Source organism: Citrus sinensis, chromosome 3 (assembly GCF_022201045.2).
Source record: "Citrus sinensis cultivar Valencia sweet orange chromosome 3, DVS_A1.0, whole genome shotgun sequence".
Taxonomy (NCBI): domain Eukaryota; kingdom Viridiplantae; phylum Streptophyta; class Magnoliopsida; order Sapindales; family Rutaceae; genus Citrus; species Citrus sinensis.
Genome location: NC_068558.1, coordinates 1,530,133 through 1,547,841, shown reverse-complemented (window position 1 = coordinate 1,547,841; position 17,709 = coordinate 1,530,133). Strand labels below are relative to the sequence as shown.

The window sequence follows — 17,709 nt, the reverse complement described above, 5'->3', positions numbered from 1 at the left end:
TTATTTTTACGCCAAAATTTTTGAGTGCCTTTTATGTGTACTCCTCCATCTCGCGAAAGCGTGTATATACAAGAAGCACCGAAAACTTAGGTAGCACTCATGCTATTGCCATCCACTTACCCACCAAGAAATTACGAATGCCTTTTAGAGAGATAAACAATACAGCACATGGATGATGGATCTAGGCTCGGTGGCCTCATCGGCCATGCCACTACCACTACCACACCATATTATTTGTATACCCATGCGCCAATTATAGAATGAGATGGACGTTAATGCCCCATCCCAAACCACAAAGTCATAAACATCATTATCAGTAAGCAAAAATAGAAGAGGATTATTAAAACATTCTGTTGGTGATTGATTACCTAAAACTAAAAGTCGTCCCGTGAATGCTGCTTCTGAATTTAGTGCAAATTTGGTGATAGTGAGACCCACATGGATGCCGCGGTAAGTGCCGTACTCATTGCTTGCTAACTGCTCATTTTGATTAATTGCTAGTGCTGTACTGCCAGGAAAATGAACTTAAAATGAATTAGTTGAAGAAAAGGTACATGAGATTTGTGTTACTTTCTGGTGGCCCTAATGGTTCTCAAATAGCAATCTTCTGTATCTTTACATGAAGAGAAAGAAAAAAAATGTAACAACTTTACGATAACTTAACCCGTGAAGCCGAATGGAACTTTGGTCACGGGATGTCATGCCCACAAGCCTCGAATCCTGACAAAAGTATCGTGATGCGGGGCCCCGGCGGTTGCTTTCGACTTCTCATAAGCCTAAGAAATGGCAGTATCGGACAAGCTTTGTCTGCTGTAGCACCGAAGGTCACAAATGCATGTATTCGTTTTAAAACCTATTGCTAATAAAAACAAATGCGATATTGTTATTGGGTAATCCTGACATCAGAAGAACAACAACACATGCAGTTTCTTTTTCCATTTGCACAAAACAGAGTAAGTGGAGTAGATGGAGAAAAAAAAAAAAAAGGACTAGTGGGTAGGCATGTTGATTCATTGTGCCATGTTTTTAAAAATTTTAGATAGAACCTAATTCAGAAATCCCAACTCAAATTATTAAAATTGCGTATAACTCAAATGGGACAATGATCACAATCTGGGGTTGTCTCCACTTCCACTCTCACCTTCACCATCCAATAAAAATCTCCCTAAAATTTTCATTTTGACTCTCATGTTATACAATGTACTCTGTTTAAAAATAATAATAATAATAAATATAAAATTTCAAAAAAGACGCACGCATTCCACGTTTACCCCTCAGTTTGCTTGTGGTACACACAATTATCTTTGTCACATTTTAAAATGATATTTTGGTCTCTGTTTTTCTTTAATCTTTTTACTTTAATCAGTTTTCTTTTTCTTCCACTTTTCTCGCATTTTCTTCTCATAAGATTAAACATCAACGTAAACTGGGGGATTGTCGATATTGTGCTAAAAGTCCGGAGTTCTTCCCCTATATAAATCGTAAACAAGCATCAAAGTCCCTGGACTCTTTGAACAAGCCAAGCCAGAGCAACCCATCTTTTATTCAATGGAGTCGTTAAAAACTGCCAAAAGAACTCAGGTAAAGCTTCTTCTTCTATCGTACATATCTTTCCGTGATCTCCGGAAACAAACATAACGCAATCTCTTCTAATTCGCGCAGGTTATTTGTATCATATTGCTAGTTGGTATTATCATCTCGTTAAATACAAATGGAGTTGAGAGTAGAAAAGCCCGAAATTCAGACTGGTTTGAGTACTCAGCAATAAGTTGCAGAGCTCACAGCGCATCACTGGAGGAATTCGGAGGCGTTGGCGATGGAATCACATCAAACACAAAGGCTTTTAAGGCCGCAATTGATCATTTGAGTCGGTTCCAGTCAGAAGGAGGGTCCCAACTGTTTGTTCCTCCTGGAAAATGGCTGACTGGAAGCTTCAATCTCACCAGCCATTTCACTTTGTTTCTTCACAAGGATGCTGTTCTTCTTGCTTCCCAGGTTAGCAGCTCTGTACTATCGATTGTTCCTTCAACTGATCATACACATTAGTTTATTCATTTTACTGGGAGATTGAAAAGACTGCCTGCAAGGCAATGTATATTTTCCTTAAATCACGGCCGTTAGGTTTCGGATAAGGGAAAATTTTTCCGAGAGAAAAACGAGAAGAATAACAAACGTAACAATAGAAACGCACTCTATAACAGTTTTCCAGCCATTAAAACGTATAATATCATTCATGCGAACTGCCTCATAATAAATGTGTTCCTTTTGTTTCAGCCGTTAATGTGTGTCTTGAATACTAGAACTAGTCTTTTTATTGTTGATAAATATTGACTTTAGACCTGCATTTCCTAGGAAACACTTATTTCAGGCTAACAGGTTGACTTTGGCAGCACATCTGATTATTTCCTACAGCTACTAAATCAAAAATAAGCTCTAAAGTCTACCAATGACATTTATCAAACATCTATTAACTTTTCCTTGACAGCTTGAGCTTTCATTCCCAACAATTGCGGCTTAAAGAGCTATATCACTAGAATACCAAAAACGGAGTCTAAAGCATGTTTCTCTACTAATAACAAGATGCATCATGCTGACTATTAGCATCATAGTTTCTATTTTGAGAACTTTCATTTATAATGCTTAAATAATCTGATGATTAGATGATGAAATGATTTGTATCACGATCTAATCCGAATTGATTATTCTTTTTCTATTTTTTATCAATTGGGCTAGGATGAGAAAGAATGGCCTGTGATCGAGCCTTTGCCATCCTACGGTAGAGGAAGGGACACAGAAGGTGGAAGGTATAGCAGTCTTATTTTTGGAACCAACCTCACTGATGTTGTCATAACAGGTACCAGTGAATCAAGCGTAACTTCTGAAACTAGACGGAGATTTATATGTGTGATTAGTTAGCATTACAGAAGATTTCATTGAATTTCAGGGGACAATGGAACTATTGATGGTCAGGGTGAGCTCTGGTGGCGAAAATTTCGTGCGGGAGAGCTAAAGTATACCCGCCCATACCTTATTGAAATCATGTACTCACAGAATATTCAAATATCCAACCTCACATTGATCAATTCCCCATCCTGGAATGTTCATCCTGTTTATAGCAGGTTGCTTTCTGCTTCTCTAGTACCTAATTACATATACTTATACTTGTCTAAATACATTGATAGTTTAATCCCTAAAATTTGTTCCTTTTTGTTCTAACAATCGATGTTATGGAATGCAGTAGTGTCATAGTTCAAGGCATAACGATCTTAGCGCCGGTGACATCTCCAAACACTGATGGTATTAATCCTGGTGAGTATGCAGCAATGTTTTTAAACCACTTAGAAGAACATGCACCAACATTTTCTTGCCATATTCTTGAAAATATTTAACTTCCTGAGAGAGGAACCTAAGTCTAACACACCTAAAATGTTCCGGCAACAGATTAAAGATTTAGGAACAAACTGTTACTTCCACTAGGCTATGCTTCAACAAATACTAAGCAAATAGCAACCGTTTGATTCTGATTTCAGATTCTTGCACAAACACCAGAATAGAGGACTGCTACATTGTATCAGGGGATGACTGTGTAGCAGTTAAAAGTGGCTGGGATCAGTATGGTATTGCTTACGGGATGCCAACAAAGCAGCTTATTATCAGACGCCTAACGTGCATTTCTCCATTCAGTGCAGTGATTGCACTGGGAAGTGAGATGTCCGGTGGGATTCAGGACGTACGGGCAGAAGATATCACAGCCATTGATTCTGAATCAGGTGTCAGGATCAAAACTGCTGTTGGAAGAGGAGGTTTTGTGAAGGACGTATATGTGAGAAGAATGACAATGAAAACCATGAAATGGGCATTTTGGATTACAGGCAGTTATGGTTCTCATCCTGACAATAACTATGATCCGCATGCACTTCCCGTGATTCAGAATATCAATTATCGTGACATGGTTGCTGAGAATGTAACAATGGCAGCTAGATTGGAAGGAATTGCTGGGGATCCTTTTACTGGAATTTGCATATCAAATGTGACCATTGAGCTAACCAACAAGCCTAAGAAACTTCAGTGGAACTGCACTGATATTACCGGGATTTCGAGTGGTGTGACTCCCAAACCATGTGAATTGTTGCCAGATCACGAACCGGCGAAGACCACGGAATGTAATTTTCCTGACAACAGATTGCCCGTTGAGAACATGGAAGTTCAAATGTGCTCCTACAAAGCAAATTACTTGTAACGCGAATTGTTACGTATGTATAAGGGATTTCAGTCCCTATTTGCAGTGATATGATAAGTCACCAAACCTATACTTACAGTTGGTTGCAAATAAAGTAATGCGACTAAATTATCGCTCTAACCCACAAAATCGATTTAATTCAAAAAAGGCGATAAGGATTAGAATTTTTATTTTTATTTTTTCTCGTATTGGGTTTGTTAGTTTGAACTTCTAGTTCCATCGTAATCTAATTTCTTTTTTTTTTCTTCCTACCAACAACTCAGATTTCTCGCATCATCATCGTAGACTCAAATTTTCGCTTTTCCTTTTTGTAAAGAAAAATAAACCGGTTGTAACTAGGAATTTAGACCAGGATGTAGCATCAAGATTTCACAAATTTTTAACACTTTACAACCATTTTGTCTTACTACGAATTTCTATAAGCATCAACCCCAGCACATAATAGCCCACATCGGAAGGACAGAGAGATACAGGAAACAACTCATTATATGTAATTATATTGATTTAACTCCAAAGGTTTTCAGAAAAACTGGAAGTAAGCATGAACAACATAGTATTCCTAATTTGCTTTAACCTCCAAAATTCCCAACTTATTCTATCCTTTTACCAGTCTCTTTCAAGGTCCAATGCAGCTGCATTCACTGATTTTGTAAGCATGGAAACTAACAAGCAATCGGGCCTTCATGCATATTTTTGGGTCCCAATAGTCAGAGAAGTTATTGTTAAGCTGCTTGAACATTACCGAACTCCAGCTTTAAGGTACACGAAAATGAACTTTAGTGTTTTTCCTACTCACCATTCTACAGAAGGATTATGAAAATACATTGTATTAGGGGCAAACGAGGGTTTGTTCCATATGAATTTCTACAGCACAAGCAAAGCATACTCCTAACATGTTGGGTCTGGATTGAACTTCACCGACTCCCTCCAGATCAGCTCCCTAATGTGATCTTCAGTGCATGATGAATGCTCAAAATCAAAGTGGAAAGGCCTGGGGCAGACAGGTTCATCATTGAGATCATGAAGAGATTGTAAATAGGGGTGACGAAGTGCCTCCTCAACTGCAAACAGAAGCAAATGAGATAAAACTTTAGGAGATTAGATACAGTAAGAGAGAGAACTGTTGAGCTAGGAGGTCTGAAATCTTTTTTCGTACCTGTAATACGTTTATTGGGATCAAACACAAGCATTTTCTCTAACAGATCAACAGCCCCAGACGACTTATTGGGAAATCTAGTTGCAAATTGCTGCTTTCGACACCGTGGAAGCTGTCTAACATATCTTCTAGCATTATCACTCCGAAGAAATCCAAGGCTTGCATCATCGGGAGAACCTATTAACTTTTAAACAAAAAGACAGAAAACACATGGGTAATGTCATAAGCATCAGTTTATTGGAAATGATAGACAAGTTTACTCTATTCTTAATTCGAGAATCACTGCAATCTAGAAGGATATAAATAAGAAGAGCTGAAGAAGAATGAAAAGTGATTTCCGGAGTAATTTGATCCCTTTCCGATTTAGGTACTAACCTATTAGTAACAATAATATTATTTTTATAGCTGCTTCAGTATTAATAAACCTTATCTAACAGCCCCATAAATCATACCTCAGTGATGAGTCTCAGCTGATGGACATAGTCTTTCCCAGGAAACAAAGGTTCTCTGGTCATGATTTCACCAAGTATGCAACCAACAGACCAAATATCAATTGCAGCAGTGTATTCCGTACAATTAAGGAGCAACTCTGGTGCCCGGTACCAACGAGTGACAACATACTCGGTCATGAAATCTGTTTCAGATGTCGTCCTTGCCAATCCGAAGTCTCCAATTTTAAGGTCACAACTGGCATTGAGAAGCAAGTTACTGGGCTTGAGATCACGGTGCAAGACACTGGCTGAATGTACATATTTCAATCCTCGTAACAACTGATATAAAAAGTACTGCAAAATTTTTATCAAATATCAGTTTCACAGTAAGTTCAAACTCTGGAAAGTCTTAAAACAAGTCATTTTTTTTTTCACATGTAAACCCTTTACAGGTTGAGTATATGCCCAGTGAAAAAGTACAAAATTTTGATTAAAACATTTTCAATATTCAGTGCATGAAAAGCATCACTTTTCTCCTCATCCATCCATTCATATTGGGTAGTCACTACAGACAATAATTTGATATAGCATCACTGAGCCAAAATTGAGGAGCTTGCAGCTGTACCTAAGAGGTGATAGGTAAAGTTTTTATTTGTTATCATTAGCAATAATCTTAGAACATCTATCTTTCTCAATCAATATTTGCGGGCAAATCAATGGCAGAATCACGTAAAAAGGTAAAAACAAGTTGTTCAGTTCACAACAGCAGGTTAATCAGTTCTATCATAACTCATAACCACCAAATTACTGAAAAGTTAGTTTTTCATAACCTGTTCACTTTTAGAAGTTAAATTTCATCTTCATCAGAGAAAAGGGCAAAGCTGAAAGTATTCAACTATTATATGAAGTCAGTCTTATGTGATCAAAGAAATTCAAAAGGAAACTAGAAGCAATCCTTTGTAAGCTACAGAGAATTATAAAAACTCATTCCAAGAAAAGGTTTGAAGCCCTAAAATCACTGCTAGTGCCAAACCTGACAATGATCATCCGTTAGTTGTTGGTCAGAGCGAATTATCTGGTGAAGATCAGTGTCCATCAATTCATAAACAATGTATACATCATTAAAGGTGTCCTTTTTGGGAGGCCGAATGATATCCTTAATGGCGATGACCTGTCGGAATACAAAAACTGAGCTGTAATAACAAGGGTCAACACAGAAAGAGTGACAGATACAAAACCACATCCATGGTAACAGAATGTAAATCCAGATAATGTTTGTATTGGTTAAAGATATTTGAAAATCTGATTTTCATAAAAGGAGTCTGCACCATAGTTAACATGTTGCATGTTATAAGAATAAAAAATTACAGACATGAATCATTAATAATCACTGAGGTGCCACATTAGATTCTGACATTGATAATGCATGTCAAATAGCTTTGTGGCACAGTGACTACACGTCCTTTTTTTGAAAACTTGATGCAGAGAAACTACTAATTTCGAGGCTGTGAACATCATATATAATATGGGAGTCTTATAAGCTCCCTTTTAAGCTTTTACCCACATTTGATGCCATAAATACACTCCAGTTAAGCTACAATAATTCTTTGCTGTATTAAGATAGTTCGGTAGATGTGATGCACCATATAAATTCAAAAAACTGGGAATTAACATTTTTCATGTCATGAGCCAGACAGTGCTAATGATTACAAAATAAATCGTAGAAAAACAAAATGTAAACATAAAATAAAGATTAGCATCCCAAAAGATAGTAAACCAATAAACAAAATTTTAGTGTGAAACCCTTGGTTCAGGGTATCTCTACAGTCACCAGAGGCTAAGCTTACATTTTCATGCTCCATGTGGCGAAGAAGCTTAATTTCTCTCAAGGTCCTTCTGGCATCTATTATGTTGTCAAATGCATTACCGATCTTCTTAATGGCAACCTCCTCGCGTGTCTCTGAATTTACAGCAGCGCTGAAAATAAAAAAAATTATGTCATCATATTCTCCTCTCAACTTAACAGACATGGTAACATAATCAATAAAGCATCATCAAGATACAGATTTTAAAATTTTTATCTCATGAGAGATACTCAACATTTACTAAGGTAGTTAGCAGAAAGTACACAAATTAAACCAGATAGCCATAGTTTTTTTATTAGCCCACGTCTTGTCCTAGAGGTTTAGCTCATATCTGGTGAAGAAGAGGTCCTTGATGGCAAATTTCTAACCCAGATGATATCATTTATATTGCTAAATCAGCCTCAAACTAAATAAATCGAATATTTCATCCATCAGTAAGCTTTTTCTCCATAAAATCGACCAAATACACCGATCATGCATCCCATGAAAAATCAGCCTATAAAATCTCTTTGAAAGTTTTATTTCAGAATATACATAAATCTTGAATAACATAATCAATGATAAAAATGAAACCAAATAAAACATCAAATTAACGTCATATATATTATTACTTAAAACCCCGCAAAAACCATCTAGCCGTATAAGCAAACACCAACCAAACGATCGAACTACATAAATCTCCAGAAAAAGAAACCAAGCCAACTCCAAAAATAACTAGTAAATAGAGAGAAGAGACGGGTAGATAATAAGAATAAAAAGAAAAAAAGGGGGAAAAAACTCACCAAACAATGCCATAAGCACCCCTACCAATGGGTCGAATGGGTGGGACATACTTGCTTGAAACCTCAAAAAGGTTACCGTAAACATTGTACTGTACGTATTTACCCCCATGTGTGAGCACCCCTTTGACACTGCTAGTCGCACCACCTGAACTCGAATCCTTCGCCGCTGCGGCCATTTTCAGTCAAAACCCAGAACTGGGTTCTCTTTTTCTCTGCTTCTGGCCGTTTACTGTTTTATCAGAGTTGAGCTTGAGCATTTGGGTCTTGCCAGAGCGTGTTGTGAATGTGAAAATATGAATGCAGCAACAACTTTTTGCGCCTCCTAACCACACCTTTTGATCTGAAATTTGTTTGAAAATCCGTGAAATGAAGGCGACTTTTCTTATGTTTTATAAGTAATAAATAACATCGACCTGCATTTGCTATTTTTGCATCCACGTATTTTATCTTTTCCCCGCCAAACCAATGCCATCCTGCCTCGTGTTTTTTGGTTGCATAGGTAAAATGTAAATTACTCCTAACATTTGTGAACTTAAAATTGTTTTTTTTTTTAATCGAACCTACTACCTAGACCTAGTCAAGTTTATTGAAAGCCCTTAAATTTAATATTATCTCAAAATATCGTTAAAAATTTGCATGCACGCATTGTCAAGATGAATAATGTCTTGTCTCACCACTCTTTCTTGGTCAAACTGGGGATTATTGTAACGCTAATACTAAGTTATATGTATGTAACTTATAACACTCTTATATAAATAGTGAATAATACAGGTCTACTCACTATTTATATGAGACAATTGTAAGTTACGTGCATGTAACTTAAGAAAGATCCTTATTATAATTGTGCATACGTACAATCTCGGATAATCATGTTGAATTTGTTTTTAAAGAATTCTAATAATAACTCTGCCACACAAAATTTCTTTTAATTTTAATATCAATCGTTTTTCAAAAAAAAAAAAATCTTAATAGGTGAGACCGTGAGAGGAGCATAAGCTGACAAAAAAGAGAGAGAGATTATTAATTATCTAAAAGGGCTTTTAGGACCCGGGCGGTTGTGGTCACGGGATGTTTGCAACGCTCTTTTAACTTTCCCACGTCATAGTCATAAATCATATGCATTAGATTTTACGAGAAGCCCTTTTGGGTGAGCGGACAAAGATAGAACGACGGCGAGTGGGCTTCTAGTCCATTACACTTGGCCAGCAAGATTTAACTCGGTGACGAAGAAACTGCACATATTATTTTGCGTTTTTCTTTTTAATTTATTTTCGTGATGAAGAAACTTTACATCCTAAACGCAGATTACTTCAGCTAGTGAATGTAAAGGTGCATTTAAACAGTATAATAAGATCAATGATCTGCTGCAGGAGGTTTAGGTTGCAACTATTTTTCACAGAAACTTTTATCTTTCGGACCCAGCTGTAACTGAGAATGCGGTCCGGTCCATTCAAATGAAATAGGCCTGAGTAGTTTTGGGTTCTTACGGACTATGGCTTGAACGATGGACATGGACCTCAGGCCACAAACCCAAGGCCTATTAGAGGCAAAAGTGAGCCTTTGACACCCTCAAAATTTCTCACCGAACTCCTTTTTCCATTGAAAATTATTTAAGTAATCAATGAGAAATTGATTTTATTTTATTTTATTTTAAATAAAATTTCAGTTAAATAATTAATTAAAATTATTATTATAAAAATTATTTAAATCAACCCAATTTCCTAATTTATATTTATATTTCAAATTTAATTGAAAATTTTTTAAGGGTTAGATTTATGGAGATATAAATTATATAATAAAAAAAAGTAATTGAAGATTCTAAGATTTTATGTATTTTACTTTAAAATATTATGGGAAGATGATTAATTTAATATATGAGTTTGTATTTTGTAAATTAAATAGAGGGCATTTAAGAAAATAAAATTCAAAAGGAGTGTCATAAAGATTGCAAAGTAGTTAAAAGCTGCACTCTAGAGGCAAATGTTTGAATGTTTGATAGTTAACAAATCCAAATAAAGGTATAAACAAAGTAGACCATCAGCAACTCATGCACCCAATGTGCATGAGTTCAAGTCCCAGCAATGGTTGAGACTCGGCTCCCTTTTTAAATAGAGATTTTTTTGGCTTCTCGTTTTAGGAGTAGAGTAGATTTTTTTTCAGTATTAAGTGAGGGTCGTTGTTCGAGCTATGTCATACTATAATCATATAAAAAAAACTCGTTTTCTTTATTTACCCGTTAAAATTATATAAAGGTCATAAAATCTCCAATGAAACCCTTTAATTCAAAAAATAACCTTGATCTCCTCTTCGGTAAACCGGTTGAGCGTTAACCCCTCTCTCATCATCTTGCTTTGCTCGCCCTTTTTGGATTGTCCTTCTATCTTATTCTCTTCCTTTTCTCCTCCATGGCCATTTTGGCTTTGTGCGTCACTTTCAAAGGTTCCAAGTGTCCTTGATTTAGACAAGTGATTATTTTGTGCATTGACTTGGAACTTTTGAATTTGATCTGGACAATGATGATCCTGGTATTCTTGTTTGCTTTCGCCTTGCTGAAGCTTTTAGCGGCCGGGTGTTTGTGTGTGTGTATAAATGGCACTTGGGTGCATTTGGTAACGCTTTTTTGTTAGGTGTTTTCAGTTTCTCATAAATGAAAAATATAAAAAATGTTTAGTTAAGTCATTTTTTGATATATAGTAAAAAAAAAAAAAACAACAAAAAATTTTCATTTTTTAACTTCTGTAAAGAAATCTCAAAAACGCTAAATTGGCATTCTTGCGTCTTTGGAGAGCAAGTTAAAACAAAGTAAGGCAAAAAGTCATTTCGAGCCCACCATTGGTATTTGTTAAATTATTATTTTATTCATTTTTTAGTCAATTTTACTTCCACCTTATCTTTTTTTTTTTTTTAAAAAAAAAAAAACCACTTTTACGATTATACTATTTTTACAATTACACATTATCTTCTTCTTCGTCTTCTTCTCCACTATACCGCTAAACATGGCCTTCTTTTTCTTCTTCATTGTACCAAGCAACAAGATCCAAGTACCTTTTTTTTTTTTTGGAATTTTGTGGTTTTATTTATTGTGCATTAAAATTTTTATTATTTTCTATTATATCAAATATAAGATGAAGAACCCTCTTTTTTGTTGTAATTTTTACATAATAAGAATGAATAATGGTGGCTTTATTTAAATTATTTTATTTAAGTTCATATATGCTTGTGTATTTTTTGCATTTTAAGCATATACGACTTCTTGTCTTTTAGTCTTAACTGGATCTACTAGTCGTGATTTTATCTTATACTTATCTGATGTTAAGTAGTCTTCTTGAATTACCCAAATCTTTTTGGTAATATGACAGATTGTTCAAAGAATTTTAAGTAGAAAATATAATATTCGAAGAAAAGAATGAAGGTAGAGCATTGGTGGATTTCACCCAATCCATATCAAATCCATCATTTTACAAATTGGTTTGCAAATTAAAAAATTTTTAATTATGCTCATTCTATGAAGTAATTAGATAAAAAAATCTAATATTAAAATAATTTTGCTACCAATCAAATTAAAAATTGAATAAGATTTAAACAAATTAAGTGTTTAAATAAAGTTAGAATAATACATCCAAAGTCTCAAAATATAACACATTGAAAAGAAAAAAAAATCTCATTTATTCAAATTAATACATGAAAATTAACAAAAATTATAAAAATTAACTAAAATCAACTGTTTGGAGAGCTATATTTGTTTATTTAATTATTCAATTGTTTAATTATGTTTATTATATATTATTATTGGATAAGATATGTATAGTGTTAATATAACTACATTTTAACTTATTTATTTATTATTAAGTAGTAATGCCACTTTTACAAATTTTATTTTTTAATAAATAAATAATTTTTTTTTTTTTGTGGAATTCGCCTATTTTTGCGGATTTACAAAAGTAAATTCATATCCAATCCACCGATTGTAGATTTTTAAATTTTCAATCCAATCCACCAATCCACAAATCGAATTTTTACAGATAAATTGTTTGCAGATTAAACGGATTGATCGAGTCGGATTAGATTTTGAACACCCTTATTTAATTAGACACACTTAATTTCATTGAAGGTTAAAATAAAACAAATACTTAAAAAGAGCTTTTAAGAGGAATTTGAAGGGCGCCAACAGTCCAATGATTTTGTTTAATTAGTTGAAATTACAAAACAAGACAATGGGAAGTCTTTTTCAACACTCCATTTGAGAGCCAAATAATTGTTTTGTCTTAGAGAACATGGAAAAAGTAATATAGCATAAGTTTCTAGTAGCAACCGTGAAACGAAACTGTCAACTATTTCATAAAAATTTGCGATTAATTAAACAATTGTAATAGTTTACATTTGAGAGAAACAAATTTGAGAAAGAGAATACTCACACTAATTTAAGAATTTTTGTTTCTTGAACTTGCAGCAATCAATTTCTTTGAATAAATTTCATAATTTGGTAAGTTATGCACCTTCTCTAAGTTAATCTTTTAGTTCTAGTCCCTCGAGATCCATCTGTTTGCAAAATTTCCAAACGGGAAATTGCGGCAGCTCCTGCAGGACCTGTACGGACAATTAGGCACAAAGAGTTTTATTGGAAAAGGAGAAAGAGTGAAGGCTATTTATGTAATTATATGGGTATTTATAGAAGTATTTTAAATTGTGCATTTTTTTTACGCGGTTAGGTTAGTGGTGTGATTTTTTCAAAATTTTAGAGGGATGTTAGAAGTTCCGCTCTTAAGAAAAAAAAAAATCAAAATAACTTAAGAGTATAGCTTTTAAGGCTCTTTAGAATTGTTACAACGCCCTTTTAAATTTATTTCCTAAAATACTTTATTCTAATTTATAAAATATAGACTTATATATTAAAATCAACAATCTTCTTATAAAATTATACTCTTAAAAATTATTTTTTTAATAATTTTTACTTAAAAAATACATGCATATCTTAAAACTTTTTTAAAATTTTTCTTTCTATCGTATAATTTCTCTCTCTAAAAATTTAAACTCTTATAATTTTTTTTTAAAAAAATATTTTTTTTAATTTAATTAAAAATAAATAAGAATTATGAACTCATATGGATTTAAAAATTTTGTTGAAATAATAATTTACTCAAGTATTCAATTAAAATTTTATTTAAAAATAAATAAATAAATTTATTTTTTGATTATTTGAGTAATTTGAAAAAAAAAAAAAGGTTATTTGAGGTGTAAAAGGCGAACTCTTAACCTAACGTCCCGTTCGATAATTGATAGTGTCGTATGCTTACAAAAAAATAATATTATGCCGGGTGTGAAAAATAACGCAGACAATTTCACCAAAAACTTATACGGGAAATACGACATCTTAAAACGAAGAGTCGCGAGTGTCAAAAGGGAATTTCAAAAGGAAAATCAAAAGATGAAGAAGAGTCTAGACCCCGCGAAAACGGACTCCAAAACATTCCAGGCACTGATGACTAAGAATCCTGATTCGTTGAGAAAAGAAGCTCCCAGAACCTCTCAGCTCCCCTATAAAAATGCCAGCTCGTACCGTCCTTTCCCATCGTCAAGTAGAAGCACTGTCTTGAGTTTTCCAATAGAAATCATCAAATCAGTTCGTACTCCTACTTCTTCAGCAAACAGCAAACGGCATTTGTATTCGCTCGTTTTCGTTTTGCTCTGTTTCTTTTTGAACGTTTGGAGTTTTTGAGTCTGGTCGGGAAACAATGGCTGACGTGCACATGGGAGAAACCGAGACCTTCGCTTTTCAGGCTGAGATTAATCAGCTTTTAAGCTTGATCATCAATACTTTTTACAGCAACAAAGAGATTTTCCTTCGTGAACTCATCAGCAACTCCTCTGATGTACGTATTTTATACACGGCGCCTTCATTTCTTGATTGAAGTTTGATTTGTTTTGTTTAAATTTTTATTTAATGATCTTTGGAGCCCTCGGTTCACTGAGATTGAATTGTGTTGTTAATTTTTTAGGCGCTTGATAAGATCAGATTTGAGAGCTTAACCGACAAGAGCAAGCTCGATGCTCAGCCAGAGCTTTTCATCAGAATTGTTCCTGACAAAGCCAACAAGGCACTATCAATCATCGATAGCGGCGTTGGCATGACCAAAGCAGGTACCTTCATTAGCTAACAAGCCGACTCTGTTAGAATATTTCTTTTTAAAACAAAAAAGAAAAAAAAAAGTTTCTGATGAATAATAAATAATCTGTATTTTGTCTGCTATTAGATTTGGTGAATAACTTGGGAACAATTGCGAGGTCCGGAACAAAGGAGTTTATGGAGGCATTACAGGCGGGTGCTGACGTAAGCATGATTGGGCAGTTTGGTGTCGGGTTCTACTCTGCTTATTTGGTGGCGGAGAAGGTTATTGTGACGACTAAACACAATGATGATGAACAATACGTTTGGGAGTCGCAGGCCGGTGGATCTTTCACTGTTACTAGAGATGTTAGCGGTGAGCCTCTGGGCAGAGGAACCAAAATCACGCTCTTCCTCAAGGAGGACCAGGTAAGAATCTTACCAAAATGCCTTCAATTGGAATTGGTTGTTAATCGTCAATGCTTACTCTATTATGATTTATGATGATCATATGGAACATATGTTTCGACGCAGTTATGTTTCGTGATCTTCGGCTTTTATCTGAAACCAAGTTGCTTGTTGATTACTGAAATTTTAATTGTGGGATTAATATTATTTTGCTGATTTCATGCTGGAATTATATATGAAATATTTTTTGTACATTGGAACATAGGATTAGAGTTCTATGATAGCAGCTGAGTATTGACATTCAGAAATTGCGATGCTACTTGAGGTTTCATTATGCAAAAAACGTCAATGTCATTTTATGTTACGTTTTGCGGTTGTACTTGATTTAATATAGTTATGTGAAAATGTTGTTGATTTAAAACTTCAATGTAATTTTAATATAGGTTTTGTAGCTCTATTTGTTGATTTAATATTGGTATGTAGAAAATGCGCAAAAAAGTGGAATTGTTATTTTAATTGTTTTGTCCTATCCATGCCTGATTTACTTGGTGATTGGGTACTCTTCCTTATTTTTCTCTTTTCTTTTTTCTTTTTCTTTTTTAATGGGTGGCTACTGTAGTGCGAGTACCTGGAGGAAAGGAGAATTAAAGACCTTGTGAAGAAGCACTCTGAGTTTATCAGCTACCCCATCTATCTCTGGACCGAGAAAACTACTGAGAAAGAAGTGAGTGACGATGAGGAGGAGGAAACCAAGGAGGAGGAGGAAGGTGATGTGGAGGATGTTGATGAGGACAAAGAGAAGAAGGGCAAGAAGAAGAAGGTTAAGGAGGTGACCCATGAATGGCAACTCATCAACAAACAGAAACCCATCTGGCTGAGGAAACCAGAGGAGGTCACCAAGGAGGAATATGCCTCATTCTATAAGAGCCTCACTAATGACTGGGAGGACCACCTTGCTGTGAAGCACTTCTCAGTGGAAGGGCAGCTTGAGTTTAAGGCCATTCTCTTTGTTCCAAGGAGAGCTCCGTTTGACCTCTTTGACACAAGGAAGAAGTTGAACAACATCAAGCTCTATGTAAGGAGGGTGTTTATAATGGACAATTGTGAAGAGCTTATTCCCGAGTATCTTGGTTTTGTCAAGGGTGTTGTGGATTCTGATGATCTTCCACTTAACATTTCCCGTGAGACGCTGCAGCAAAACAAGATTCTCAAGGTCATCAGAAAGAACTTGGTGAAGAAGTGCATTGAGATGTTTAATGAGATAGCTGAGAATAAAGAAGACTACGCCAAATTTTACGATGCCTTCTCCAAGAACATCAAATTGGGGATTCATGAAGATAGTCAGAACAGGGCCAAACTTGCTGACTTGCTCAGATTTCACTCAACCAAGAGTGGTGATGAGATGACTAGCCTGAAGGACTATGTTACAAGGATGAAGGAGGGCCAAAAGGATATCTACTATATCACTGGTGAGAGTCGGAAGGCTGTCGAGAACTCTCCATTCCTCGAGAGACTCAAGAAGAAGGGCTACGAAGTGCTTTTCATGGTGGATGCCATTGATGAGTATGCTGTTGGTCAGTTGAAAGAGTATGATGGAAAGAAGCTTGTCTCAGCCACCAAAGAGGGGCTAAAACTGGAAGAAGATGATGAAGAGAAGAAGAAAAGGGAGGAAAAAAAGAAGTCTTTCGAGAACTTGTGCAAGACAATCAAGGAAATTCTTGGAGACAACGTGGAGAAAGTTGTTGTGTCTGACAGAATTGTAGACTCTCCTTGCTGTTTGGTCACCGGTGAGTATGGCTGGTCGGCGAACATGGAGAGGATAATGAAAGCTCAGGCTTTGAGAGATAGCAGCATGAGCTCATACATGTCAAGCAAAAAGACTATGGAAATAAATCCTGACAATGGCATAATGGAGGAGCTCAGAAAGAGAGCTGAGGTTGACAAGAATGACAAGTCAGTGAAGGATCTTGTCCTGCTGCTCTATGAGACTGCTCTGTTGACCTCTGGTTTCAGTCTGGATGATCCGAACACATTTGCTGCAAGGATTCACAGGATGCTCAAGTTGGGTCTGAGCATTGAAGAGGATGAGACTGCTGATGATGATGCTGAGATGCCACCATTGGAGGAGGAAGGAAATGAGGAGAGCAAGATGGAGGAAGTCGACTAAGGAGGGAGAGAGGGAACGCTTAGTGCGCAATGGAGTGATGGTATATAAAGTCTCATGGAAGTGGATTGACTTTTGGCTTTCTGCTTAGTTATTGGCTGTGGTTAGCTGAGTCTTGTTGAGTCTTGTGTATTTTCTTATGCCGTGTAAGATGATTACTCTTTAGTATAATAAAAAAAATAATAAATATTTAATGTTCTATTTTCTCGTCCCGTGTGTAGTTAATTGTTGTGCGCTCTGCATTTATTTGAATGGGGTTCTGTCAGCCATGTTATTTTTACCGTGAACGCCTTTTTTTTGGGTTCTATAGAACGCCTTGGACCGAAATTCCCAAATGATTCTGTCAGCTGTCGGTTAGATCTCTGATGTTTCCCATGGGCACCACTTTTGCTTGTATGCTAGTTTCATTTAAGGATTCTTGGAGCGGTATTTCCTAAGATGAGGTATATGGCCCAGAACAATATATAGCCGGTAGCCGGGGAGTAAGTTGTTACCGTGAACGCCTCAGCTTTATGCGTCGCATCAAAAAACCTAAGCTTTGGTTCTTGCATTCATGGCCT

General features: G+C 35.6%; 3 protein-coding genes across 4 annotated transcripts; 2 read left to right on the top strand and 1 right to left on the bottom strand.

Annotated features, from left to right (window-relative positions):
* Positions 1-1,358: 1,358 nt before the first annotated feature.
* On the top strand, positions 1,359-4,318 carry LOC102617191 (probable polygalacturonase). The gene is made up of 6 exons (XM_006476443.3): positions 1,359-1,581; positions 1,663-1,995; positions 2,734-2,854; positions 2,945-3,119; positions 3,239-3,309; positions 3,531-4,318. Exons 1-6 carry the CDS (start codon positions 1,549-1,551, stop codon positions 4,238-4,240), a joined length of 1,443 nt encoding a protein of 480 aa, XP_006476506.2. The 5' UTR covers positions 1,359-1,548; the 3' UTR covers positions 4,241-4,318.
* Positions 4,319-4,708: 390 nt separating this feature from the next.
* Positions 4,709-8,864, bottom strand: LOC102616880 (mitogen-activated protein kinase 4-like). Of its 2 annotated transcripts, none has more exons than XM_052438555.1 (6): positions 8,475-8,864; positions 7,675-7,804; positions 6,861-6,998; positions 5,849-6,181; positions 5,397-5,580; positions 4,709-5,301 (listed from the first exon to the last, which is right to left on the bottom strand). In XM_052438555.1, exons 1-6 carry the CDS (start codon positions 8,648-8,650, stop codon positions 5,129-5,131), a joined length of 1,134 nt encoding a protein of 377 aa, XP_052294515.1. In that variant the 5' UTR covers positions 8,651-8,864; the 3' UTR covers positions 4,709-5,128. The 2 variants fall into 2 exon arrangements, with proteins under 2 accessions (XP_052294515.1, XP_052294516.1); XM_052438556.1 differs by lacking the exon at positions 8,475-8,864 and adding an exon at positions 8,304-8,453.
* Positions 8,865-13,955: 5,091 nt separating this feature from the next.
* LOC102616579 (heat shock protein 83-like) lies at positions 13,956-17,350 on the top strand. The gene is made up of 4 exons (XM_006476441.4): positions 13,956-14,344; positions 14,471-14,612; positions 14,726-15,006; positions 15,605-17,350. The coding sequence occupies exons 1-4, from the start codon at positions 14,207-14,209 to the stop codon at positions 17,150-17,152; spliced, it is 2,109 nt and encodes a 702-aa protein (XP_006476504.2). The 5' UTR covers positions 13,956-14,206; the 3' UTR covers positions 17,153-17,350.
* The last annotated feature ends 359 nt before the right edge of the window (positions 17,351-17,709 follow it).

Coding starts and splice junctions, on each gene's coding strand:
- LOC102616579 (XM_006476441.4), top strand. CDS start 14,207: ATGGCTGACGTGCACATGGGAGAAACCGAGACCTTCGCTTTTCAGGCT. Junction 14,345..14,470: donor TCATCAGCAACTCCTCTGAT/GTACGTATTTTA, acceptor TTAATTTTTTAG/GCGCTTGATAAGATCAGATT. Junction 14,613..14,725: donor CGTTGGCATGACCAAAGCAG/GTACCTTCATTA, acceptor GTCTGCTATTAG/ATTTGGTGAATAACTTGGGA.
- LOC102616880 (XM_052438555.1), bottom strand. CDS start 8,650: ATGGCCGCAGCGGCGAAGGATTCGAGTTCAGGTGGTGCGACTAGCAGT. Junction 6,999..7,674: donor GCCACATGGAGCATGAAAAT/GTAAGCTTAGCC, acceptor GTATTCCGACAG/GTCATCGCCATTAAGGATAT. Junction 5,302..5,396: donor TCCCAATAAACGTATTACAG/GTACGAAAAAAG, acceptor TTCTGTTTGCAG/TTGAGGAGGCACTTCGTCAC.
- LOC102617191 (XM_006476443.3), top strand. CDS start 1,549: ATGGAGTCGTTAAAAACTGCCAAAAGAACTCAG. Junction 3,120..3,238: donor GTTCATCCTGTTTATAGCAG/GTTGCTTTCTGC, acceptor TATGGAATGCAG/TAGTGTCATAGTTCAAGGCA. Junction 3,310..3,530: donor CACTGATGGTATTAATCCTG/GTGAGTATGCAG, acceptor TTCTGATTTCAG/ATTCTTGCACAAACACCAGA.